Source organism: Pristis pectinata, chromosome 1 (genome assembly GCF_009764475.1).
Source record: "Pristis pectinata isolate sPriPec2 chromosome 1, sPriPec2.1.pri, whole genome shotgun sequence".
NCBI classification, from domain to species: domain Eukaryota; kingdom Metazoa; phylum Chordata; class Chondrichthyes; order Rhinopristiformes; family Pristidae; genus Pristis; species Pristis pectinata.
In genome coordinates, this window is record NC_067405.1 from 98283447 (window position 1) to 98308452 (window position 25006).

Below are 25006 nucleotides of genomic sequence, written 5' to 3' on the forward strand. Positions count from 1 at the left end.
TGGGGAGAGTGGGAATGATGTCAGAATCTGGGAGGTGACAGGTGGAAGTGACAAAGGGCTGAAGATGATGGGATCCGATAGGAGAGGAAGGTGGATCATGGAACAAAGGGAGGGAGGTGGGGAGGGGAACAAGTGGGAGGAGTGTGTGGGTGATGGCAGATGGAGAGGGTGGGGGAGGGGAAAGAGGGTGATGGGGACCAGTCGGATCAAGTGGAGAAAGAAAAGGGACAGAGGGGAGCAGTTACTGGAAGTTTGAGAATTCAGTGTTCATGCTGCTAGGTTGGAAACTGCCCTGTTGACTGTCCATTTCCTTCCATAGATGCTGCCTCACCTGCTGAGTTCCTTCAGCACTTTGTGTGTTGCTCCAGATTCCAGCATCTGCAGGCTCTTGTGTCTCATCAGGTTTCATGTTTGGTTTCTAAGTTGAGACATCCAGGTTAACAATGTTAACCCAGATGTAGATGCTTTATTTAGCTTAAACGTTTCAGTGCAAGAATGAGACGATACCTTGGAAATCCTGAAGGCGATAGTTTTTCCGCAAACCCTGGTGGAAATGTATTTATGAGCTTTAAATAAAGTCAGGATTGAGCGTGGCAGTGATAGAAAGAGAAAATGTTGGAAATACTCAACCGATCAGGTGACATCTATGGAGAGAGAAATCAAGTTTCAAATTAATGGAGGGCACAGAGGCACAGCCAGAGCAGCTGCTGTTTCACAGCACCAGTCACCTGGATTCAATCTCTGTGCTTTGAGGCCTTTGCATGTTGTCCCTGTCACCTACAGTGTTTCCTCCCACATGCCAATTATGTGCAAGTTCGGTAGGTTCATGGCCACTACTTTGCCCCTCATATGTAGGTGAATGGTAGAATCAGTGTGGGGAGGATGGGGTTAGTTGATGGATATGTGGGAGAAAAAATGGGATTAGCATAGGACTAATGCAATTGGATACGATGGTGAGCACCAACTTGGTGGGCCGAAGGGCCTGTTTCCCTACTTTATTTGACTTTTGGATATGAAGGATTGGAGATAAACTGGTTTTAAGATGCAGATAAAGGGAGTGGGGGGGGGGGGGGTGAGTGGAGGGACCAGAGAGAATGATTGTGATAGGGTGGGAGGCCGCAGACACTAAACGACAAAGGTAATACGCAAGGTAAAAGGTAGTGATGAGACAAATCAAACAAAAACAAAAGATTGATCTGGAGAAGTTGTACTGGGAAAAGCAGAATCATTTTCTACAGTTACCAAAGTAAAATGCTGTGAATGCTGGAAATGCTCATTTTCTGGAAATGCTCATTTTCTGAAAATGATGAATTTGGTATGGAGTCCAGAATAGGTAATAAACCTATTGGGAGGATCAAGTGCTATTGTTGAGCTGAAATGTTGTCATTTCCCTCTTAACGGATGCAGCCTGAGCTGCTGAGCATTCCCAGCATTTTTGTGTTAATTCAGATTTCTATCTTCTACAGTATTGAGTTCATCTGTGTTATTCTTCACAGATGAATAGCACGACAATGCCTCATCTCAAGCCTCTGTTGAATAATGGTCACTTGAGAGATGTGTTGAGAGATGACTTTTGCTTATGGAATTTTTCCAAAACAATTGGGCTCTCGTGAGGATAGGAGATGAAAATTATGAGAAATATATTTTATGGAAATTGCTCTGCGTTAGGAAAATATGCAATCTTTTTAGAGCCAAATATATTAATTAAAATTAGCTTTTTCATGGTTCATATGGTTATTCTACTGATATGGATGTTTGGAAGCACCATAGCTATACTATTAAAAGAATGAATGATACGTCACAGTACTCTAGAATTGTGTTAGAAAGAAAGGTCGAAGCTATTGAAATACAAAATGGATGAATGCAATATTACAACTGAGGCCTTGAATTCAGCATTCAGACTCAGTATTGTTAAAATGTATTGAATATCAGCTCAGTTCTTTCTGTTCCATTAGCTTCTGCGGGGAATCTGTGATCCTGACATGTGCCAAGTTATATGTGAACAAGCTCTGGATCAGCATCCAGGACTAGCTGCTTGCCACTTTCTTTCCAATTATCTTACCACTCACTTTCATAAGAGTCTCTCTGCTGCACGGTGTCATGAAATCCAAGCCATGCGCATTGGATCAAAGGTAAAGATTAGTATCCCTTATCCACTGCTTCTCAAATATATCAGAGAATGGCCTATATTTTCCTTCATAAAAGTATCGTACAGTTTCCTTAGTCAGCACTGGAATTTCCAGTTCTGTGTAAATGAATCCTTCAGTCTTTCACGAAAAAGCCCAAACAAAGTAGTGATAATTATGCATCCATGTGGTAAAATTGGAAGGATCCGTTTAATTTGGTTATGGATCTGCAAAGAGAAATTATCTCGTTGATATGTAAACTGTGTTTAAAACTCAGTTTAAAATGAGTAGTTGCATAGAAAGCAAATTCTAACTGTTGAAATATTTGAGGAACCTTCATTTTTTTAATATGCAAAGTCTATGGCATCATTAATAGTGCAACTGTATTAACTTTTCAAGTAAATATCATGACATTTTGTCAGCCTAACAATATTCTACATTCCAAAGTTATGATTTGTATTTGGATGTTTTGACACTATGATAAACTACTTTACCTACCCAGTCTTTGCTTTGAGTTAATAATTGAAATTTTAAACTTGTTGTGGAATTATTTCATTGCCGTGCTCATCAGTTTTCTTGCCCAATGAACCATTGATTTTTGTGTTTGACTTGTATATTTTCCATTTTGTAGCTTTTACTAACATTACCGGAGTCTGCACATGATGCCTATTCACATCTGTCCTCAAACCCATTGTTGATGCTGGAGCAACTACTCATGAATATGAAGGTGGATTGGGCTTCAGTAGCTGTGCAGACCCTTCATCAACTACTTATGGGGCAAGAAGCGGGTTTTGCCATTGAAGACATTGATTGTCTTCTTTCCAAATATGCAGCCAAAGCTCTTGAGGTTCCATATGCAGTACGAGAGAAAACACGATCAGGTAACAAAAAATATGCTGATTTAATTTTTTGGTAAAACAGGATTTATTCTTATTTTAAAAAAGAGGTTGTACTGGGAAGGCTGTACCACCACCCTTAAATTTGGCTGATCGCAGCAAATTGCACGCAGAAGATTTTATTGTGATATGGTTTGATTAAAAAGATTGTCAAAATTTCTTGCTATGCTGCAGGAGCTATTTTTGACATAATTTCCTTTCTGTGTCTTATTTTCATATTATGTTTAATCCTGGGGTTGTAAATTTCCACTTGCTAATCACTCCTGTTTTCCAGCTATGTTGAATACAAAAATGCAGCAGTGTGCCATCATTTCATCTGCTTTAATGTTTATTTCTGTGTTTTTTCCTCTGTGGTTTCATTCATGGGCTACTGGCAAGCTATTTTTTGTCTTGATCAGCATGTTTTATTCATTACCAAAGATTTTCCTGTAGTTTCTCAGTTTTATTTTAGCTTTACAAATGGAACTTTTGTATTGGCATTATTTCTTCTACAGATATAGTTGGAATCTTTTTAACTAAGCTCATATGTAGAATTAATGAAAGTGTCAAGACAATTTAAACTACGTGCATGTTCTGCAGTATTTGTATTGCAGAGCACTGATATTTTGTGCCTTCATACTGTGGTACTCTTGTGGTTGACTCCATAACTTAAAGGTACAACTGGCATAAATATATATGGTAGTTTTGACAGAAATTCAAAGCACTCAATGTCTGAGTTGTTTTGTTCCACTGGACATCCTGAAACTTAATGGTTTGATTCCATGCAAGTGAGTTTGACTTATTAGAAAATTAATGGCGTTCTGGAGTTCTTTGTCTTTTTCACCAATTATCTGGACTCAGGTGGAAAGTGATTAGACGTATTTGTTACTGTCCTGCTATTAGCAAAGCCTTCCCAGTGCTCAATTTCAAGGGCTAATCAGTATTCTGGATAAATGATGCATTTTTGCGTTAGTAACCCCATGAAAGCTGATGTGAAAATACTTGTTTTTTGTTCGTAAATTATGAAATGCTGAGCTCTTGAGTTTTGTACTTGACACCTGACATTTAGCCATTATGATGTTTTATTTCTTCTTTTTAGATTCTGTAATTAATCTGCAAGATTTGCTCACTCAGAGTGCAGGACCACAGAGCATCGCCATATTGCCAAATATTGAGCAAACAACTAGTTTGCCTTCTGGTGAGGACAATGTCATAAAAATCATAAATTTTGCTGTGCAGTAGGGAGTTATTTGGTGTATGATTGGATGTGAAGCAACTCTTGGTTAGAGCAGTTCAAAATTCATCCCACCATCCTGCTGTATCCCCTAACTCTAAATCTTTCTTTCAAATGTTTATGGAGTTTTTAAGTGTAAAATGGAACATTGTCTACTGCCGTTCTGTGACTATTCTGTGGAATCATCTTCCCTGCCATTGAAGAAATAGCCTCAGCATTTTGATGGTTGATATTTGTCTTGTCGGATGTAACCCTAATGAACGTATGCTACTAATTCTATGTGATGGGAAGGGAAAGAAAGAAACAGTTACCTCAAAATTTCTGAGTTGCCCACAAATATATTACTCCTTTATTCTAACTTCAGTGCCCTTCTTATAATTCCCAAAGTACCAAATGGAACAAACCTTTCATTAAGATGCACACAGATCTACGAGAAGATGTGTCCTTAGCTGGACATTTCCTGAGCTGAGTCTTCTGCTCACAGAATCACAGACTCCTGAAGGGTTCAAGAGAACAGTGTGAATTTTTGTAGATATCAGGCAAAAAAATCTACCAGCTGAGCACACAGTAAGCCCAGCTTTAAGTATAACTGCCACATTCAAATGAATTGGAGAAGTTGAAAAACAGAAAATTGCAAGTGCTGCACATCTGAAATAAAAACAGAAAATTCTGGAAACACGCAGCAGGATGGGCAGCATCTCAGGAGAGAGAAACAGTTATTGTTTCAGATCGAAAGATCATCGATTTGAAATGTTAACTGTTTCTCTCCCCACAGTTGCTGCCTGAATTGGAGGTTGGCTGCTAGGAGAAAGGTAATTGAAGAATGTTATTGGATTCACTTTAGTTAGTTGAAGTATTTTGATTGTTTTAAGTGTGTCTGTGTGTGCTCACTTGTGATTTCAGTCTTTTAACTTCTAATTTTAAGTATTTATTTTTAAATTGAACAGGTTCTGAATGATTTTGAATGTTTGTGAGTGCCACGAGATACATGTGAAATATTGCTACATACAGGGTAGCAGTGTTTCATTTTCTTACATTTATCCTTGAAGACTTTGCAACTCATAATTAACAACTTTCTTAACAATGCAAAAAAAAAGAAGCCCCCTCTCAAATGCTTTATGAAAATTGAATATGATTGCATAATCCAGGTGGTTATTGGTACATTATATGTAAATTGTAATAACTTTGAAAGCACTACAATATAATGTCAGGTAGTTATTTCTGTTACGGATCAAAATTGATCATGTTTCTGATCCATTACAATGAGGGCACACACCACAGAGTAAAATCATGATGGCTTACCTTGCCTGTGTCATTGTGTTTGAGGTGATGTAAGGCTGGGTTATAGAATGCTTAGTATTCATGGCCCCCAAGAACTGTCTAGTGTCTGAGATACAGCAGACAAAGGTCTTTCTCTGCTAAGTTTGAATACCAATCCGATAGGTGAAATGATAATGATCTTAATGTTCTGCATTCTCACTTTGTTTCATTGCTCTGTTTTAAATGCATATACAGAACCAAATGCTCCGCATTGGGGCTGCCTCCTGCACCCGTGCTGAGCTCGTTAATTTCATCAGTTTCGCCACCTACTTCTACCCTGCCCACAAGTTCACTTGGTCCATCTCCGACACCTCTCTCCCCTTTCTTGATCTCTCTGTCTTCATCTGTAATAGACAGATTACCTACCAACATATTTTACAAATCCAGTGACTCCCACGGTTACCATGACTACACCTCTTCCCACCCTGTCACTTGCAAGGATACTGTTCCCTTCTCTCAGTTCCTCCACCTCCGCCGCATCTGTTCTCATGGTGACACTTTCCATTCCTGGACGTCGGAGGTGTCCCCTCTTTTCAGAAACCGGGGCTTCCCCTCCACTGCTATGAAGGCAGCCCTTACCCGCATCTCTTCCATTTCCCATACATCTGCCCTCACCCCATTTCCCCCTCCCCTGACGTAACAAAGATAGAGTTCACCTTGTTCTCGACCACTCCATGAGCCTCTGCGTCCAACATATCATTCTCCACAACTTCCGCCATCTCCAATGGGATCCCACCACTAGGCACATCTTCTCCTCCCCTCTCTGCTTTCTGCAGGGATTGCTCTCTCCGCAACTCCCTTGTCTGCTTGTCCCTCTCCATCGATCCCCCTCCAGGCACTTAACCCCTGCAACTGCACTGTTACACTTGCCCCTACACCACCTCCTTCACCACCATTCAGGGCCTTAAACAGTCCTTCCAGATGAGCTAGCACTTCACATGTGAATCCGCCGGTGTCATTTATTGCATCCGGTGCTCCCGGTGCGGCGGCCTCTACATCATTGAGACCCGACGCAGATTGGGGAATCGCTTCGTTAAGCACTTTCACTCTGTCCACCGTAACAGCCAGGATCTCCTGGTGACCAGCCATTTTAATTTCACTTCCCATTCCCACACTGATGTCTGTCCACTGCCGCCTCTACTGCCAAGTTGAGGTAAGGTGTAGATTAGAGGAACAACACCTCATATTCTGTCTTGGTAGTCTCCAACCTGATGGCATCGACATCAATTTCTCTAACCCAGTAACCACTCCTCTCTGTTTCCACCCCCCCCCCTTTGTTTTTCCCTTATCTCTCTGGCCCCATTACTCCTTCTGTTTCCCCTCACCTGCCCTATGACCTGCCCATCACCCAACACCTTCCTCCTTCTGGTTTCCTGCCTCCTTCCCTTTATTTCATGGTTCACTGTCCTCTCCTATCAGATTCCATCTTCTTCAGCCCTTTGCTGCTATCACCTCCCAGCTTCTCGAATAATTCCCATTTCCCTAGCCCCCACCTACCAATCTTCCCCTCATCACCTGGATTCACCTTTTACCTGCCAGCTTGTGCTCCTCCCCCTCCCCCCACCCTTTTATTCTGGCTTCTGCCCTCTTTCTTTCCAGTCCTGATGAAGAGTCTTGGCCCGAAACGTCAACTGTTCATTTATCTCCATAGATGCTGCCTAACCTGCTAAGTACTTCCAGCAGTTTTTGTTTGTTGCTGCAGAATCAATGAATAATTTAGAACCAAGAATTTTCACTGTTAGATAACAGGTAGATTAACAAACATGCTATTCTCAAACCATATTACTCACTGGATATTAATTATTCTAGATTCTCTGTTTAGTTCTAAATCATTGTATTTCATGTTGCAGTTAATCCCCCTCTTCACGGACCATCGACCGCTCAAGGATCTATTCGAAGGTCTAAATCAATCACTGAATTTGTTCCTCCGGATAGCCCACCTGCTAAGAAAGACTGGGTACCTGACAGCAAGGCAATGTTTTGCTTGGTCTGTTGTAAAGAAAGGTTTACCATGGTAAGGAGACATGGGTAATGTTTGCAACATTTTCCACCCCTTTTATTTGACTTGGAAAGGATCAGCGAAATGTCAGTAACATATTTTTCTGCTATGGATTGTGTTGGCTTCCAGTAGCTTTGCACTTTAGACTTATCAAACAAAGGAATTTTGCTCTTCCATAGAAGGAATTGCTCTCATGTCCCAGGAAATTAATAAATACGTTAACCAACTATAATTGAAATTCTAAACACTTCATATCTTGTAGGCTTGCAGGCTCATGCTGTTGAACACGAGTTCTACAGCAATTGATTTGCTAAAACCTTTTCATCTGGATGGATCTGTGAATCATTCACTTTTGTTTTCATAATGGGAAAACAACAAATCTCACCATTTGTTTGCCAAAACTGCATTATTGACAGTTGTAATCAAGCTTTGTAGTGGTTTTCTCTCTCTGTACAATGATTCCATTGTGTTAGAGGTTTTGTGTTATTTTAATCTCAGTTCATCCTTTTCTAAAAAAAAATTTAACTGGGCAACCTAGGTCCAGAACCCAATGTCTAAACACATGAACTAACGGAGAAGAATATAACCATACCAGAGTGATATTGCGAGTGTCCACGGAGCATCCGAAGGGGATTGTCCAGACCATTTGTTTGAATTGTACTTCCTTCTACAGCCCATAGTTCTTGCTTACAGATGACTTCTTTGTTTGTAGAGTGATCCTGTTTCAAAGGACTTTTCCACCAAGACAGATTAAACAACAATTTAGCAAAAACAGCTGAAGAATGCTCTAAAATTAGCAGTGGCTAACCCTGACTAATCTGTGTCTGAGGGACTGTGAAATATAGCTTTTCAGAGCTTATTACTTCTGACATTGTTGGAAATGTGCACAAAATCTTTTAAAACAAATTCCTTGAAGCTCATGTATTGACATCAATGATTCATTTTTTATACGTTGAGATCACAGCTAATAGCAGCTCATTTCTTTGATTATTCTTTCAACTGGAAGTTCAAGGAGAATGTATATTGGATATACGCCTTTCAGAGGATGGATTCAGTTGAGAGGGGGAAGGGGAAATCTTTAACCTCAGGGAGCATGTTTTTAGCTAATTATATCATGATAAAGATGCAAGACTTCACTATTGTAGTATTCATTATGTTTTCGTGCTATGTAGGTGATGAAAGGCAACGCCAGCATTTATTGCCTGTCACTAGTTGCCCTTGAGAAGGTAATGGTGAGCTGCCTTGAGCTGCTGCAAAATCGCAGTGGAAGGTACTCTCATGTTCTTGTTAGACAGGGATTTCTAGGCTTCGAGAGGTTCTCCCAATACTGGACTGCGCAGTTCTGGTCATCGCGCTATTAGAAAGGATCTGATCGCGATAGAGGGAGTGTGGAGGAGATTCACCAAGATTTTGCCTGATTTGGAGGACTTGAGTTATGGAGAGAGATTGGATAGGCTTGGTTTGTTTTCCTAGGGATGAGGGATGACATGATAGAGGTATACAAAATTATGTGAGGCATCAATTGGGCTGATAGTCATTATCTTTCTCCCTTGGTAGGGGTGTCAGAAACAAGAGGGCATTGGTTTAAGGTGAGAGGAAGGAGTTTTAAAGGGGACCTTGGGGGTAAGTTTTTACACAGAACTGGTTGATATCTGGAATGTGCTGCCAGAGAAGAGGATAGAATCAGATAATATCACTACGTTTAAGAGGCATTTAGGCAGGCACTTGAATACGCAAGGCATAGAAGGATATGGATGTAATTTGGGCAAAAGGTCAGCATGAATGTGGTGGGCCAGTTGGGCCTTTTTCTGTGCTGTTCAACTCAGTGACTCTATTTTAGTTCTGAATGCCCTATCCTGTTGCCTTCAGAGTTTATCTGTCAGATTTAAGGAAAAGAGAACTGCCAGTTTCTGTGTTTTCCTCTTTCACTTAATCACACTTTGTATTGCTATGGGACACAATTTGGGGTCTTCTGTTTTACTGTGGAGCTGGTTGTGGCTCAGTCCACATCCTGTCCCTTCGTATTGGAATAGTGTCAGCAGCCGGTATCCATGCCATTCTCCTCCTCTCAGTAATTAGAATATATCCCATCTAAACCTGTTGACTCATCCACTTTTAAGTACACACAGCTTTCCTTGGTGCCTCTACCTTATCAGTTTGTAGCCTGAGCCGCTTCTCAGCCACCCACACTTTCAATGTGCAGCCTAACCTTCCTTGGTAAAATGCAAAGTACTCATTTACTACCTCTGCCATGCATGATCAACTTTTCAGTTCCTCGTTAGCACCACCCATTTGACTACTTGTACCACTAAAGAAGGCTATCCTCCTGTTTTGTCTTTACCTAGATTTCCCTTTTCACTTGATCTCTGAACTTTGTGCTGAGCCATTTTCTTTCTTGTATTATCAATCTGATGTTTGTTTTATGCATCTTTTGCCTACCATGCTCAACAGATTTTACCCACAGATGACTTTTGAATAAACTTCTAGCATATCACTCAGAATGCCAATTTTTACCTCCAGCATCGCCAGACTGGGACCCTTCCTCAGCTAACTGGCTGCTGCTACCCTTGTTCATATCTCTGCTTCCTCAAGAATTGACTATTTCAACTCGCTCCTGGCCAGCCTTCTGTGTTTTATTTGTCCAACATTCTGCAAACCCTTTCATAATCCATATTTCACTCCTGTGCCAACAAGCCGCATCAGTTCCTGGTCAAACAGTGCCTCAATTTAAATTTCTTGTCCTTGTTTTCAAGTCCTTCTCTAGCCCTATAGCCATATGAGATGGCCATGTTCCAGTTTTGGCTTCTCGATCATCCAAGCCAGGAGCGTGATAGAATACTCTCCACTTACCTGGATGAATGTAGCTCGAACAACTCGGAGCTCAATAGCATCAAGGCCAAAGCAGCCCACTTGATTAGCACCCCCTCCACCATCCAGATGTTCTATTCTCTCCATTATGGGAGCACAGTGACCAAAGTGTGTACTGTCTACAAAATGCACTGCAGTTACTCACCCAAACTACCCTGAAAACATCTCCCAAATTTGCAACCACTACTACCAAGAAGAACAAGGGCAACATATGCATGAGAATTCTGCCATGTGCAGTTTCCCCTCCGTCACACACCATCCTGCCTTGGAAATGTTGGCGCAGTTCAGAATCAGGTTTTATTATCACTGACTTATGTCATGAAATTTGTTGTTTAGTGGCAGCAGTACAGTGCAAGACATAAAGATAGAAAAATTACTATAAGTTATAAAAATAAATAAATAGTGCAAAAGAGGGATAACGGGGTAGTGTTCATAGACTGTTCAGAAATCTGATGGCGGTGGGGAAGAAGCTGTTCCTGAAATGTTGAGTGTGGGTCTTCAGGCTCCTGTACCACCTCCCTGATGGTAGTAACGTGAAGAGGACATGCCCTGGTGGTGGAAATTGTGGAAACCCTGCATCAGGGCCTACATCAAACACTGTTGCTCTGGATCCCAGCATCTGCAGTTTCTTGTGTCTCAAAAGAATTAAGCAATTGTGCTCTAAGCTGTAGTGAATTTTGAATGTGACTTTTATTGGTGTGCTAAATCATAAGGTGGCATTTATCATACTTTAACATAAAGCTCTCTTTCTTGACTAGTTCAATCGTCGACATCATTGCAGGCGCTGTGGTCGTGTTGTTTGCCAGTCTTGTTCAACCAACAAAATGGTGGTTAAGGACTGCAGGGAGAACCCAGTACGAGTTTGCGACCAGTGTTACAATTATTATCATACAAAGTAAGCATTAACTCACTATGGACTTGATTTCATATATGACAGCAATAATACATATTGTGGCAGGGAGATGACTGTGTTTATTCTGGAAACACTCCACTGCTGGCAAGTATGCTGTCATATGTGCTTTGTTAGAATTTGATGAAAATCAGTTTTGCTCAAAAATATCACAGAACCAGCTATAGTAAATTAATATTTCAAAAGACATTTTAATACTTTTAAAATTATAAAATGAAATTTTATTTTCAATGCCATACTCTTAATCATTTATTGAGCAAGTTCACTCAGACTGGTGTGACATGGATTGTATGTGTAGAGACACCATGTATGTACTTTGGTAGAGATCACCATTGAAAAGCAAGCTTTGCTTATAGTGTTTAAGGTTCTGGAATTGACATTTCCAAGATGATTTGCTCTTGCTTGCCTGGTCAGAAGAGTGTTCCCCTTGAAAAATAATGTCCTATACAGTAGATATGCCAGAATACTTAAGAACAACTACAATTGAGGTACAGTGTTTCTCGGAACCAGTAATTCAGTATGAGTGGAAATTAATATATACAACATGGAGAAATTGTGGATGGGCACTTTTAATTATTTTACTAAAAGTAAGTATTTTCTTTCTTTAATAACTGCTTTTCTTTTGTGAATTTAGCTTATTTACAGTTTATAAAGGCATGGATTTTTAAATGCTGTACCATTGTAATGTATCAGTTATTCTACATTCGGTGTCATACTGGTAGAAGATCTCCAATCTGAATTTGTCATGACTAACTAGTATTTGGATATTGGATGGTGCTTTTGTGCACTTAATATTATTTTTATAAGTTAACTGTATGTTATATTATGCTTTAGAAGCAAGTGTGTCCTCTGAAGCAAACTAAAGCTTATATAAAAATTATTGCATTTGTTTATTTGATGTGTTAACTTGTCATAAATGTTTCTGGAAGAGTCACTTGCTTCATAAAATTTGAATTGCAGGTACTTTTTAAAATTCAGTTCCATGCATTAATTTATAATTTTCTCTGTATCTAATTTTATTTTCTATAGAGAAAAAGAGCAACTAGATGAAGGAGAAGGTGAGCAAATCTTTTTTTAAAAAATCATGAAAATATTCTTATTTCTTTTCCTATCTAAATGATGGATGTGTACAACTCCATTTTTATATGCCAGATGCCACAAGTTGTGCTGAAGCTGGCACGGAATTTGCTGCAGCTTTACAGATGCCAAGGGTGGCAGAAACACATTGGAATCTGACTCTGAATGAGGATGAGAATGAAACTGAGCGCAGTGAATTTTCCTATGAGCAGGTGAGCAATGGAAACCTGTTGGCTTCTGTTTCTTGTACCTTGATTATTTTTTGTTGCAGGACAGTTTAATAGTTAAAATTTCTGTTTAATGTACACTAGATACAATTACAACCACAGCAAGCTGTAGGTTGCTTCAGAATAAACAAAGCAACACACCTTTCTGAAAAATATCTTGCAGCCTGTGTAAGCAGTCCAGTACGAATAACATGTATGTTTTGTAATGCACTCCATTTATTGCAGTCAAAGTGTGACTTGATGCAATGAACATGAGTAGTGGACATTCAGAAAAATAAATGTTACCACTTTCCCTAGGTAGTGAGATAACTAGTGTTGTTCCTTCTTCGGTCCCAACTCTACAGATTGTACATAATAGCTTAAGATTGTGAGAGGCTGCCTCTCACAAAAACCTCATTTGTTAATTCATTATGGCATGGCAGGCATTAATGCAGCCAAGACTCCCAGAATGGACTTGGAAGACCACGGATGTGAATATGTTTCTTATCCAACCATATTGTCCCCAATTCATGTCTCGAGATTTCTTGGTTGTCATATTTCAGTGTGTGGCAACATAAAGGATTGTTGGTGAGCTCATTTCACAGTGTGCCTCCAAAAAGAAGTCAGTGGCATGAATCTCTCATGCAGTTTTTAAAAAAAATCCAAAAGCATTTTCTACTAAATTGTGCTGAACTAGACAACTTTAATATTTCATAAGAACAGAAAAAATAGGACTGCAAGTTGACAAGTTCTATTAGTTTACCTGGAGACTTTTCTAAGGGAGCTTCTTCCTCCCTTGAAAAAGTCGCTACCATTTTTATACTTTCCATTATTAATTTCCCAGTATAATCCTCTTGGGGACCAATACTTTTTATGTACTTGTAGAAGCTGTTACTTTTTGCATTTATATTTCTTGCTGGCTCATTAAGTGAACACATTGCTGCCTTTTGTGTAGTGCCTTCAAGTCATATATTTACCTACAAGTCTGGAAACATTTTTTGAATGCAGCATTAGTTATGCTTCTCTCTCCACAGATTCTACCTGACCTTCCAAGTAATTCCAGTATTTTCTGTGTTTATTTCAGATGGCCAGTACTCATGATTTTTTGTTTTATTTTGGTTCCCTGAAAGACAGCACTTCCAATATTGTAGCATTCATTTGGTACTGCTTTGTAATGCCAGCCTAAATTACATGCACAATTCATGGAATCTGGTTTATATCCACCACCATCTGAGTCAAGCGTTAAAGTATTACCATTTGAGCTGGAACTTAAAATGTATGATTAGAATTTGATGGACATTTTTTTCCAGAGAAAAGAAATAATTAAAGCCTCTATGATTTCCCATAGATTAAGTAATGAATAAAGTAACATTAAATCCATCCATGTGTATAGTTCCAGCAATAGTTGCTAGTCTTTGCTGATACCTCAACTGGGATAGCAGTCAGCACAGTGTAATTGTCCTCAAGATCCAGGAGATAGTTGTGGATATAATTGTCTATGGCTTCTGTTCCTGGTTACCGTTGTGACCCTTCTTGAAAAGCCCTTGCTTGTAGCTTGGGCTCCTTCTTGTATCATGGCCATCAGCAATTTCTTGACAGCGAAAGGAGGCACAGGAAATGGCAGAGAAGCTGAGACTGAAATAATTTCACTACCTTTCAGGTTGTTGCCATTGAAAATGACTTGGGAACATGTTGAGTGGTGAAAACTAGGAGGAAATGTACAGAAATGAAGGCAGTAAATGAAATTGCAAAAATTACTATTGTTATCAAGTCCATTGATCTCTCAAAATTGCCGTGCTAGTTGATAGGGTTGTTAACAAAGTGTATGGTGTGATGGCCATCATTAGTCGTGGGATGGAATTCAAGAGTTGTGAGGTAATGTTGCAGCTCTATAAAACCCTGGTTAGACCACGCTCAGAATATTGTGATCAGTTCTGGTTGCCTCACTATAGGAAGGATATAGAAGCTTTAGAAAGGGTGCAGAGGAGATTTATCAGGATGCTACCTGGATTGGAGAGCATGTCTTAGGATAGGTTGAGCAAGCTTAGGGCTTTTCCCTTTAGAGCAAAGGAGGATGAGAGGTGACCTGATAGAGGTGTACAGGATGATAAGAGGCATAGATCGAGTGGACAGCCAGAGACTTTTTCCCAGGGCAGAAATGGCTAACATGAGGGGACATAATTTTAAGGTGTTTGGAGGAAATTACGCGGGGGGTGGGGGTGCGGGATATCAGACGCAAGTTTTTTTTTACACAGAGCGGTGGGTGCGTGGAAAGCAATGCCGGGGGTGCTGGTAGGGACAGGTACATTAGGGACATTTGAGAGACTCTTAGCTAGGCACATAGATGATAGAAGAATGGAGGGATATGTGGGAGGGAATGGTTAGATTGATCTTAGAGTGGGTTAAAGGTCAGCACAACATCGTGAGCCAAAGGGCCTGTTCTGTACTATAATGTTCTATGTTTCTGTTTTACAGGCACCCAGCGCTTCTTTGTGTATTGCCATACTGAATTTACACAGTAATAGTATGGTGTGTGGCCATCAACTGATAGACCATTGCAGCAAACTATCACAAGCATTAACAAACCCAGAAGTGGATGCTTGCCTCTTAATGGACATCATGAAGCAACTCCTTTTCAGTGCTAAAATGATGTTTGTGAAAGCAGGAAGGAGCCAGGACCTGGCACTTTGTGACAGGTGAGACATATTGTCATTATTCAAGTACTGTTACAGGAGACTGATTTCCTCTTAATGTTAAAAGAACTCCGCCTTGGAAAAGAAAAATGACGCATTTTATCTCTGACGTCTGTGACTTGCGTTCTCGTGGAGCAACATTTTTTACTTCAAAAATAAATGTTATTCATAAAATTGTATACAAGAAATACAGAAATAGTGCATGGCTTTCTTTACATTCATAGTGTCATTCTGTCTATACATTCATAATGTTATTGAGTATCATTTGTAGTGTTAGCACACTCTGTGTACAAAGCACCATTGCCACTCATGATCTCCTTGGATGATGCACATTTTGTGATTGAGAGGCTTTTATGCAAATATGGATGCGGAGTTTTCTCTTTGGCCAAGCGGTTCTTAAGAGGCACTGAATCCCTAGTCTCTTGATTCCCTTCATACCCAAAAATCACAGCGCCTTTCTCTTGAATAGAGGATTCTAGTTATTCACTTTTTCTCTTCTCTACCTTGAATGTCAAGCTTCCATTTTTTAAGACTGTGATCCTTGGTTCTGGACACATGAGATGGGGAAATATCAGCTCAGCATTTACCCTTTGAAGTCCCATAAGAACTTTGCACTATTCACATCTCATTCTTCTAAATTGAAGAGAATATAGGCCCATTCTGCTTAATCTCGATAACAAACCAGCCAAACCAAGAATTTATCTGGTGAACCTTTGCTCCACTCCCTCACATTGGTAGGGTTACCAGACCTATACATAATTCTTGATGCACTTTCACCAGGGCTCCATATTGTTGGAGCAAGACCTTTTATGAGAGGCATAAATAAGGGGTACATAGTCAGAGTCTTTATTCCAGAGGGCAGATTTAAGGTGAGAGGGCGAAAGTTTAAAACAGATTTGCGAGGCAAATTTTTTTTTACCCAGAGAGTGGTGGGTGCCTGGAACGTGCTGCCAGGCGAAGTGGTAGAAGCAGATATAAGAGCAACATTTAAGAGCCATTTAGACAGACGCATGAACAGACAGGTAATAGAAGGGTGTGGACCACGTGAAGGCAGATGTGGTTTCAGCGCAGACATGGTGAGCCGAAGGGCCTGTTCCTGACCTGTACTGTTCTGTTTCTCTGTATCTTTTTCACTGTACCTTGGTACAAGTGACAATAATAAACCAATACCAATGTATCTCTATTCTTGTGCTCAAATCCTCTTGCAGTAAAGGCCAATGTACAGTTTGTCTTTCTAATTGTTTGCTGTATTTTCATGTTAACTTTCAGTAACTGTGTATTAGGACATCCAAGTCTTTCTGAATACCAGCACCTTTCAGTCTCCCACCATTTAAAAATACTCTTTCTTTCTACTTTTCTACTGAAGTTGATGACCTCACATTTTCTCACATTATACCCCATTTGCTATGTTCTTGTCCATTCACTTAGACTGTTTATATGCCCTGAAGCCTCTCTGCATTCTCCTCACAGCCCACTGTATCGTCAGCAAACTTGAATATTACACTTGATTCCCTGATCCTAATTATTAATGGTGAACAGCTGAGAAAGCAGCAGTCTCTGCAAACGTATTATTTGATCACAGATAAAATTTAGCCTTATTTGAAGTCACAATTTAATGTTTGAATATCTGTCAACTAAGTTGAAGTATTTCATTCAATGATAACTGAATAAAATGCAGCTGAAAGAAAAAGCTTACAATATCATAGTATGTTACTGTATTTTCAGATGTCTTAAAGCATTTTACTTTCAATTAATTATTTTTAGAGTGACATCAGTATTTCCCTACATCAGAAGTAGTTCATTTATTGCAAACATAACACAATGTAAATGCACATTTTATCTCAGCCACATTTTCTTTGATTATTCTGTGGTATCACAGTGAGGTAGCTTGCCATGTTGTGAACCAAAGAGCTCAGTCTATTATGCTCATCTCATTGTAGTCAGCTTAGTCTTCCATGTGCAATATGGTGACCCTGAAGTACTTGAATGACTGCTCCTTTATCTGCATGTGTGGGAAAATATATGGCATTCTTTTACTTCAGAGAAGTTGAAATTAAACAAGCTCTCCATTGTATTCCTTATAGAAGTTCTTTTTCAAGCTTTGTTTCATGGTTTCTGTCACTTAATGCAGTTATATCAGCAAGGTGGATGTAGTGAAGATTTTAGTTGCTGCTAACTACCAGGATGTGCCTTCCCTTGAACAAATCCTTAAACCAGCAGCCATCACAAGATTGAGAAATAAGCTTTTAGAAACTGAATACTATGCACTGGCTGTTGAGGTGAGTGTAAACTTTTATTTCGATGACACAATTTCTGCAATCAGGGATGCATTTAGTATCTGGCGTAACTGTAATGGTGTGGTAATATTGGGAAATCGTCTCTCTAGAAGATGAGGTTCTTTCAATAGTATTTTGAAGCTTCACATCTGGTCAATGACTTCAGAACTGTAGTCACCATTATTATGTAAGGAATGACGGAAACCCATATGCATGCATGAGACAAAGGAACAGAATTAGGCCATTCGACCCACCCAGCCTGCTCCGCCATTCAACCATGGCTGATTTTCTCCCACCTTCTCCTAATAAACCTTAACCCCCCCTTGTCAATTAAGAACGGGCAGTGAGAATTGTCAGTGAGAATTTGCAATGGTAACTATTTAATATAATTTGGCTGCTATTTGTTGGAATGACATTGACCATATATTAGGGCAGTTTTGGGGTTTGAGTCAGCAAAGTTCTAACTTAAGGTTGGGCAAGCTGCCAACTAAGTCATTGTGTTAATGGCACACCAGACACTTGCTGTAGGGAAAGTGCAAGTCTAGCTTCTGAGCTTAGTTTATTAATCCAGAGCTTGTCAATGCAGACTAAACGCCCTTAAGGAGTGGTTTGGTTGCATAGTAGTTAGTGCTCCTAACAGCTCTGAGGACCCAAGTTTGATTCTGACCGTTAGCACTGTCTGTGTGGAGTTTGCATCTTCTCCCTGTGATTGTGTGGGTTTTCTCCAAATGTTCTGGTTTCCTCCTACATGCTAAGAATGTGCTGGTAGTTTAATTAGCTACTGTAAATTACCATTTAGTGCTGGTAAGTGACAAAAAAGAATCACTGGAAATTAATGTGCATGTAGGAGGGAATAAGTTGAAGGGCCACAGGGGAAAGAAGATGAGGGGAAATGGGGCTGATGGGGTTACTCTGCTGAAACTCTTGTGGATCCAATGGGTTGAATGGCTCCTATGTTTAATAAGTAAAACAAGTTCCAGAATCTTTTATTTATAACATCTCCTGATATTGCAAATAACTTGTGCCTTTTTCGAGATGCATTTCTACAGTAATATCTTGAGGTCTGTTCTGCTTTGGGAGTTCATTGCATTATTTTAAGCATTTTAATTTTCTAAACATTATTTTGATTACTTCCGTTGCTCAGTTTGTATCGGGGCACGAGGTCGATTGACATCAATGGCTTTTATTTTCCAGGTTTCAACCAAGAGTGGCCTGGATCCAGGTGGAGTCTGGCAGGCTTGGGGATTAGCCTGCCTCAAAGTGGGGAACCTATCTGGAGCTCGAGAGAAATTCAGTCGCTGCTTAAAACCACCTTTTGACCGAAATCAGCTAAATCCTGGCTCCTCACTCCTGCAAGAAATAGTCCAGCACCTGGAGACTTCAGTAAAACCTGTTTTTTCTACGGTAATGAGTTTTTACTTATTTTCCATCAGGATCTAAGAATGGTAACCCTGGTGGTACCAGTTTTGTCACTCTGACTCGTTTGGCTTTCACAAATGCTCTGTCCTTCCAGATCTTTGGTATAACAAAATCTAAATACTGTGTAACTGAAATTTTAAAAACATCTGAAAATGCTAGAAGTACTGAACGGGGTCAGGTAGCATCCATGGAGGTAGAAACGGGTAGGATGATGCTCTATCTGGACTGCACCTCACAATAACTACTGCCCCCTCTCCCATGACTATCTTCAGCTGTAGTAACCTCTTGTGGCACAGAGATTTAAATTGATCTCTAGGGCTTGTTGCTATAACTGTTCCCCCAGAGCAGAACAGTCCACAAAGTGGTGGAGCCTCTGGTGGGAGATCCCAAGGCCATGCTTCCAGACCACTCTGACAGCTCCCTGCTCTATTGAACTGCTTTTAATTAGCTCTGAATAGAAATATTTAAAAGCAGTTTGAAAGGCTTTAAATAATTATTTAAAAATTAAAAATGATTTTAAAATAAAATGAATAATAAATTTACTTAAAAGTACAATTAAGTGCTAGAAACCAAAATGCACATTAATATTAGGTAAAATAAAGAGGGGAAGAACCACAAGCTGATTCAAAGCATGTCAAGGACCCTATCGAAGTGAAAGGGGTTGCATTATATATGCCACATTGTTAGCATTAAGCTATGAGGTCAGATGACTTAACTCCATGTCTTGAATCAGCTGTGTGGATGGAGTTTTTAGATGCATTTTACAACATGCCCTCCTGTCGTAATCCCTTCTGAAAGACAAAAGCCCTCATTGGGGAAGTCTGAATGAGATTTCAATGCAGCGAAGTTCTCAGCGAATAAGGAACTCAGATATTCAAGTTAGAAATGTACAAGCTATACTTAAGCACTATAGACGGTCATATTTAGATTTTCCTGAGTGTTAGTGAAAAATGATGATGGCGTCCATCAGGCAACATGTTGCTTTGAATGTTGAACTCTGAAGTTATGATTCAAGGTTTTGCTCAAACGCTCAATCCTCTCATTCTATGAACCAGTACAATGGGACACTTTCTTTTAACCCCAGATTAAAATAGAATTTGTAATATATTGATTAGAAGAAACCTAGAGTGATTTTATTATAGACTTTACAAAAAAAGTGCAACGTCTTGGCTGTTGAGAACCTAATAATATTAAATAGCTAATTAACCATTTGTTTACTTTATTGATGTACTGTTGTCAGTTTATTATATTACTATAATATCTAAAAACTGCTTTTAAAAAGTCACTGTCGATGTCTTTGGCCTTCAACATCAGATAATTAGCAGATTCATTCAGTTTAGGAGCACGGTAGTGTAATTGTTAGCGTAACGCTATTACAGTGCCAGTGACCCAGATTCAATTCCGGCCACGGTCTATAAGGAGTTTGTACATTCTCCCTGTGTTTGCGTGGGTTTTCTCTGGGTGCACTGGTTTCCTTCCACATTCCAAAGGGTCGTACGGGTTAGGAAGTTGTGGGCCATACTATGTTGGCGCCAGAAGTGTGGTGACACTTGCAGGCTGCCCCCAGAACATCCTACACAAAGATGCATTTTACTGTGTTTTTATGTACATGTGACTAATAAAGAAATCTTATCTATGCCAGTTGTCATAGAGCTGTCTTTTCATGTATGTTTTAACTTCTTGTGAAAGATTGCAAAGCTTTATTACCTGAGTCAGTAATGTGTTTGAACTTTCTTGATGTTTTGTGCTGTTTTGATTTACTTTCAGGCGAATTGCCCTGTCATCATCTTGGAAATTCTGCTTTTATATTATGTCCTAATGATTATGTTTATTTTTCCATAAACAGCAGGGTGATGATATCCTTGTTTCACTGAGAGAGCTGGAGGCTATGCTGAAGGTTGATGGTGTGGCTTCTGAAATTAAAGGGGACGGAAAGATCAAGCAACAAGTCTTTTATGAGGAATGCCTGTTCTACTTGCAAAGTTATGGCACCAACCTGGCCCTTATTAGTTTTTATATGAGACACAATTGCACAAGAGAAGCACTGCAGCATCTGCTGAATAAAGTAAGGCGCTGCACTCTCTGTCCTTTACAACATGTCAGTGATAAATTTGTATAAAATTGATTTGACACAGAAGAATGATTAGTGAGGCGGTGCAGTTATGTTTCATGAATATTAATGATATAGATTTAGATGCAGGAATTTGCAGTCAAGGAAAGAGGCAGGATGCAGGTTACCTCCCTGCTTTTGTAACTGGGGAATATGAGAACACCCTTGAGTAAGGGAAATTAATTGAATTTAGAAAGAAATGCTGAGAGTGTTTTTACATGAATTCTTTGGTGAATTCTGGCAGGCCAACTTCTGAACTCGATTATTCCTGAATCTCATAGTTACTGGCATTAACTAATGCACATAATCTACTTAGAACGTAATCCAAAGCTAGAGGCTATATACACATGATATGCACCAATGAATCCAATTGGCAATTCAGAAGAAACTTTAGAGAATTTGGTTTGATTGTGGAAGGAGTAGTTGGCTCCTGAGGGATATGCTGATTAACTGAGCAAGGGTGGGAGGATGCTCCTTTGTTCTGTTGGCCCACACAAACCTGATGGCCTCCTACTGTTTGTCTTAGGATAAAAAAAAATGTTTAAAAAAATGAATTAAAATACAATATTTTTATATTTATATAATGAAATCAAAAAGAGATTGATAGGTTGGTGTTTCAGAACTAAATTTCCATTTTCAATTATTTAATAGCCTGCTATATTTTTCCTGAATTTTGCATGTGCAACTTGCTGTTTTGATCAATGTGCAGATTTGCACTTTGAACAATGTATACTTCCCACTTTTAGGATTGCCCTGAAGAAGTATTCATCCAAGGGATTTTTATCCCAAGTTATGCAACTGGAAGACTGCATGCTTTGGAAAATTTGATGGAAGAACTGGATCCAAGCCTGGAGAGATGGAGTCACCACCTCATTGCGTCCTGCAAGCATCTGCAGATGCGGGGTTTCTTCAACATTCTGTATGATCTGCAGTGTTTCATGAAGGTAATTGCAGCTTTTGACTTGGTTGTAACCTCTTTTCAAATGGAATTCAGACATATAAATCAATATTTTGCAATATCTTCATTTCAGGACCATATGCGAGCAGCTATGACTTGCATCAGGTTTTTCAGCCACAAAGCAGAGTCATATAGTGCCTTGGGAGCTGAACAAAGCTGGCTGGTTGAAGCCAAAGGTCACCTAAAAACATATTTGCAGGAAGTATCCAATCGCAGCTCATCCAGAAAAAAAAATACCAGCTCTTTTCGCAAGAAAATGTCTGCAGCGGATGTCTCAAGGTAATTGGGTTAGATCTGTAGGTCTGAGCTGGCAGGTGATAGGTGAGTCTGGGTGGTAGGTGAGTAGGTAACTCTTGGCTTCTCCCACTTTCTCCAGACCAAAGGTGTAGCCATGGGCACTCGCATGGGCTTTTTCATCAGCTACGTGGAACAGTCCATGTTCCAAGCCTACACTTGGCAATGCTTCCCAACTCTTTCTCATTGACGACTGCATTGGTGCTGCTTCCTGCACCCGTGCTGAGCTCATCAATTTCATCAACTTCGCCTCCAATTTCCACCCTTCCCTCAAATTCACTTGGTCCATCTCCGACACCTCTCTCCCCTTTCTTGATCCTTTCTGTCTCCATCTCTGGAGACAGTTTATCTACTGACATCTTTTACAAACCTACTGACTCCCACAGTTACCTTGACTACACCTCTTCCCACCCTGTCACTTTGCAAGGATGCTGTTCCCTTTGCTCAGTTCCTCCATATTTGTTCTCATGATGAGGCTTTCCGTTCCAGGACATCTGAGATGTCCTCTTTTCTTCAGAAAATGGCGTTTTCCCCTCCACTGCTATCAATGCAGCCCTCACCCACATCTCCTCCATTTCCCACATGTCTGCCCTCCCATAACAGGGATAGGGTTCCCCTTGTCCACACCTACTACCCTGTTAGTTTCCGCATCCAACTTCCGCCGTCTCCAACGGGATCCCACCACCAGGCACATCTTCCCCTCCCCTCCCCTCCTCTCTGCTTTCCATGGGGATCACTCTCTCTGCGACTCCCTTGTCCACTCGGCCCTCCCCACCGACCCCATTCCAGGCACTTATCCCTGCAACTGTGCTGAGTGTTACACCTGCCCCTACACCTCCCTCACCACCATTCAGGGCTCTGAACAGTCCTTCTGGGTGAGGCAGCACTTCACCTGTGAATCCATCAGTATCACTTATTACATCCGGTGCTCCCGGTGCGGCGGCCTCTACCTCAGTGAGACCCGATGCAGATTGAGGAACCGCTTTGTCGGGCACCTTCGCTCCATCCACCGCAACAGCCAGGATCTTCTGGTGGCCACCCACTTCAATTCCACTTCTCATTCCCACACTGACAAGTCTGTTCGCGGCCTCCTCTACTGCCACGTTGAGGCCAGACGCAGGTTGGAGGAACAACACCTCGTATTCCATCTTGGTAGACTCCAACCTGACGGCATCAACAACGATTTCTCTAACTTCCGGTAACCACTCCCCTCCGTTTTCCCTCATTTTTGTGGCCCCTTCACCCCTTCTCTTTCCCCTCACCTGCCCACCTCCTTCCCTTTATTCCATGGTCTACTGTCCTCTCCAATCAGATTCCTCCTCCTTCAGCCCTCTGCCTCTTCCACCGATCACCCCCCGGCTTCTCCCATCATTCCCTTTCAACCCCCCTCCCCCACCTACCTACCTTTCCCCTCTAACCTGGACTCACCTATCACTTGCCAGCTTATGCTCCTCCCCCTTCCCTTTTATTCTGGCTTCTGCCCTCTTTCTTTCTAGTCCTGATGAAGGGTCTCATCTGGAAACGTCGACTAATCACTTCCCTCCATAGATGCTGCCTGACCTGCTGAGTTCCTCCAGCATTTTGTGTGTGTTGCAGTAATAACTTGTTCAGGCCAACCAGCAAGACTCATCTGAGACCACTTAATAAAAGTATTTAGTTACCTGCATCTAACCTGTGTGACAGTACATCACCGAAGGAGTTGATTGCATTGTTGTAAGATAGAGCTATTATAGAAGTTTGTATCCAAGCACCACGTGGATGGTACATTAACAGAAACGTACCAGTGATAATTCAGAAGCTGTGTCTTGCTTGTCATTTCAACTGATAATGTGCAAACTCTTTTTACATATTTATTATCAGGTACATTAACACAATTGAACTACAGATTGAAGTAACAAAGTTCTTGCATCGATGTGAGATCTCAGGGAATTCAAGGATCAGTGGACCCCCTGCCAATCTCTTTGGGAATAACAAAATGAAGATGGAGGTTGCATGCAAGGTGTGTTGTCCTGCAATGTAATTTTCAATATCATTCATAAAAACATTCACAAAGAAACCAATATACAGGAACCATTTTTGTATGAACTTGCCGATAATGTCATTGCTGCCTTTGTTCCAGGTTCTGCTTGGAGGCAAAAATATTGAAGAAGGTTTTGGAATTTCTTTCAGAGTTATTCAGGTAATGAAAGTATTCTTTCCCATAAATTTACAGTTCCTCTTATCACCTGACCGAACAGCTCTGAATGTTCTAGGTTTGATTCTCTGAATATCTTGAGATCAGTAGTGCTGATGCTGCAGTACCAGTAATTAACCCCATGTCTGAGCTGTGAGAAGAAATCCAGTTAAGATTCTGTTCCTGAACCCCCTTATGTTATCTCTGCTGAAATATATTTATGCGTGGGTGTTAGATGAGGGCAGGATGGAGTTTTGCTGCCATGACCTGAAGTGTCTAAATCTATACTGAGGTTGCATTATTTGAAGCATTAGGATCCTTGAAGACAAGTGAGTCAGTGATGCAAACTTTGGGGGTGGGGGGAGGGTTTGATGACAGGCTGCAGATCATCAACAAGTTACAAAGAGGATAATAATACATTTTCAGAATGGGGCAAACAATTGGCAAATGAAGTTCAACACAGTTAAA

General features: G+C 40.5%; 1 protein-coding gene across 3 annotated transcripts in view; it reads left to right on the forward strand.

Annotated features, from left to right (window-relative positions):
* zfyve26 (zinc finger, FYVE domain containing 26) overlaps positions 1-25006 on the forward strand; it is a 97867-nt gene that overhangs the window by 64776 nt on the left and 8085 nt on the right. For all 3 annotated transcript variants that reach the window (XM_052010149.1, XM_052010169.1, XM_052010159.1), the window contains 15 exons: positions 1956-2132; positions 2758-3007; positions 4101-4199; positions 7406-7569; positions 11181-11317; positions 12362-12390; positions 12485-12621; positions 15091-15311; positions 17440-17587; positions 18779-18988; positions 20850-21068; positions 21860-22057; positions 22145-22350; positions 24226-24364; positions 24485-24544. In XM_052010149.1, coding sequence (XP_051866109.1) covers positions 1956-2132; positions 2758-3007; positions 4101-4199; positions 7406-7569; positions 11181-11317; positions 12362-12390; positions 12485-12621; positions 15091-15311; positions 17440-17587; positions 18779-18988; positions 20850-21068; positions 21860-22057; positions 22145-22350; positions 24226-24364; positions 24485-24544 — 2394 coding nt within the window. The remainder of the gene's footprint in view (positions 1-1955; positions 2133-2757; positions 3008-4100; positions 4200-7405; positions 7570-11180; positions 11318-12361; positions 12391-12484; positions 12622-15090; positions 15312-17439; positions 17588-18778; positions 18989-20849; positions 21069-21859; positions 22058-22144; positions 22351-24225; positions 24365-24484; positions 24545-25006) is intronic.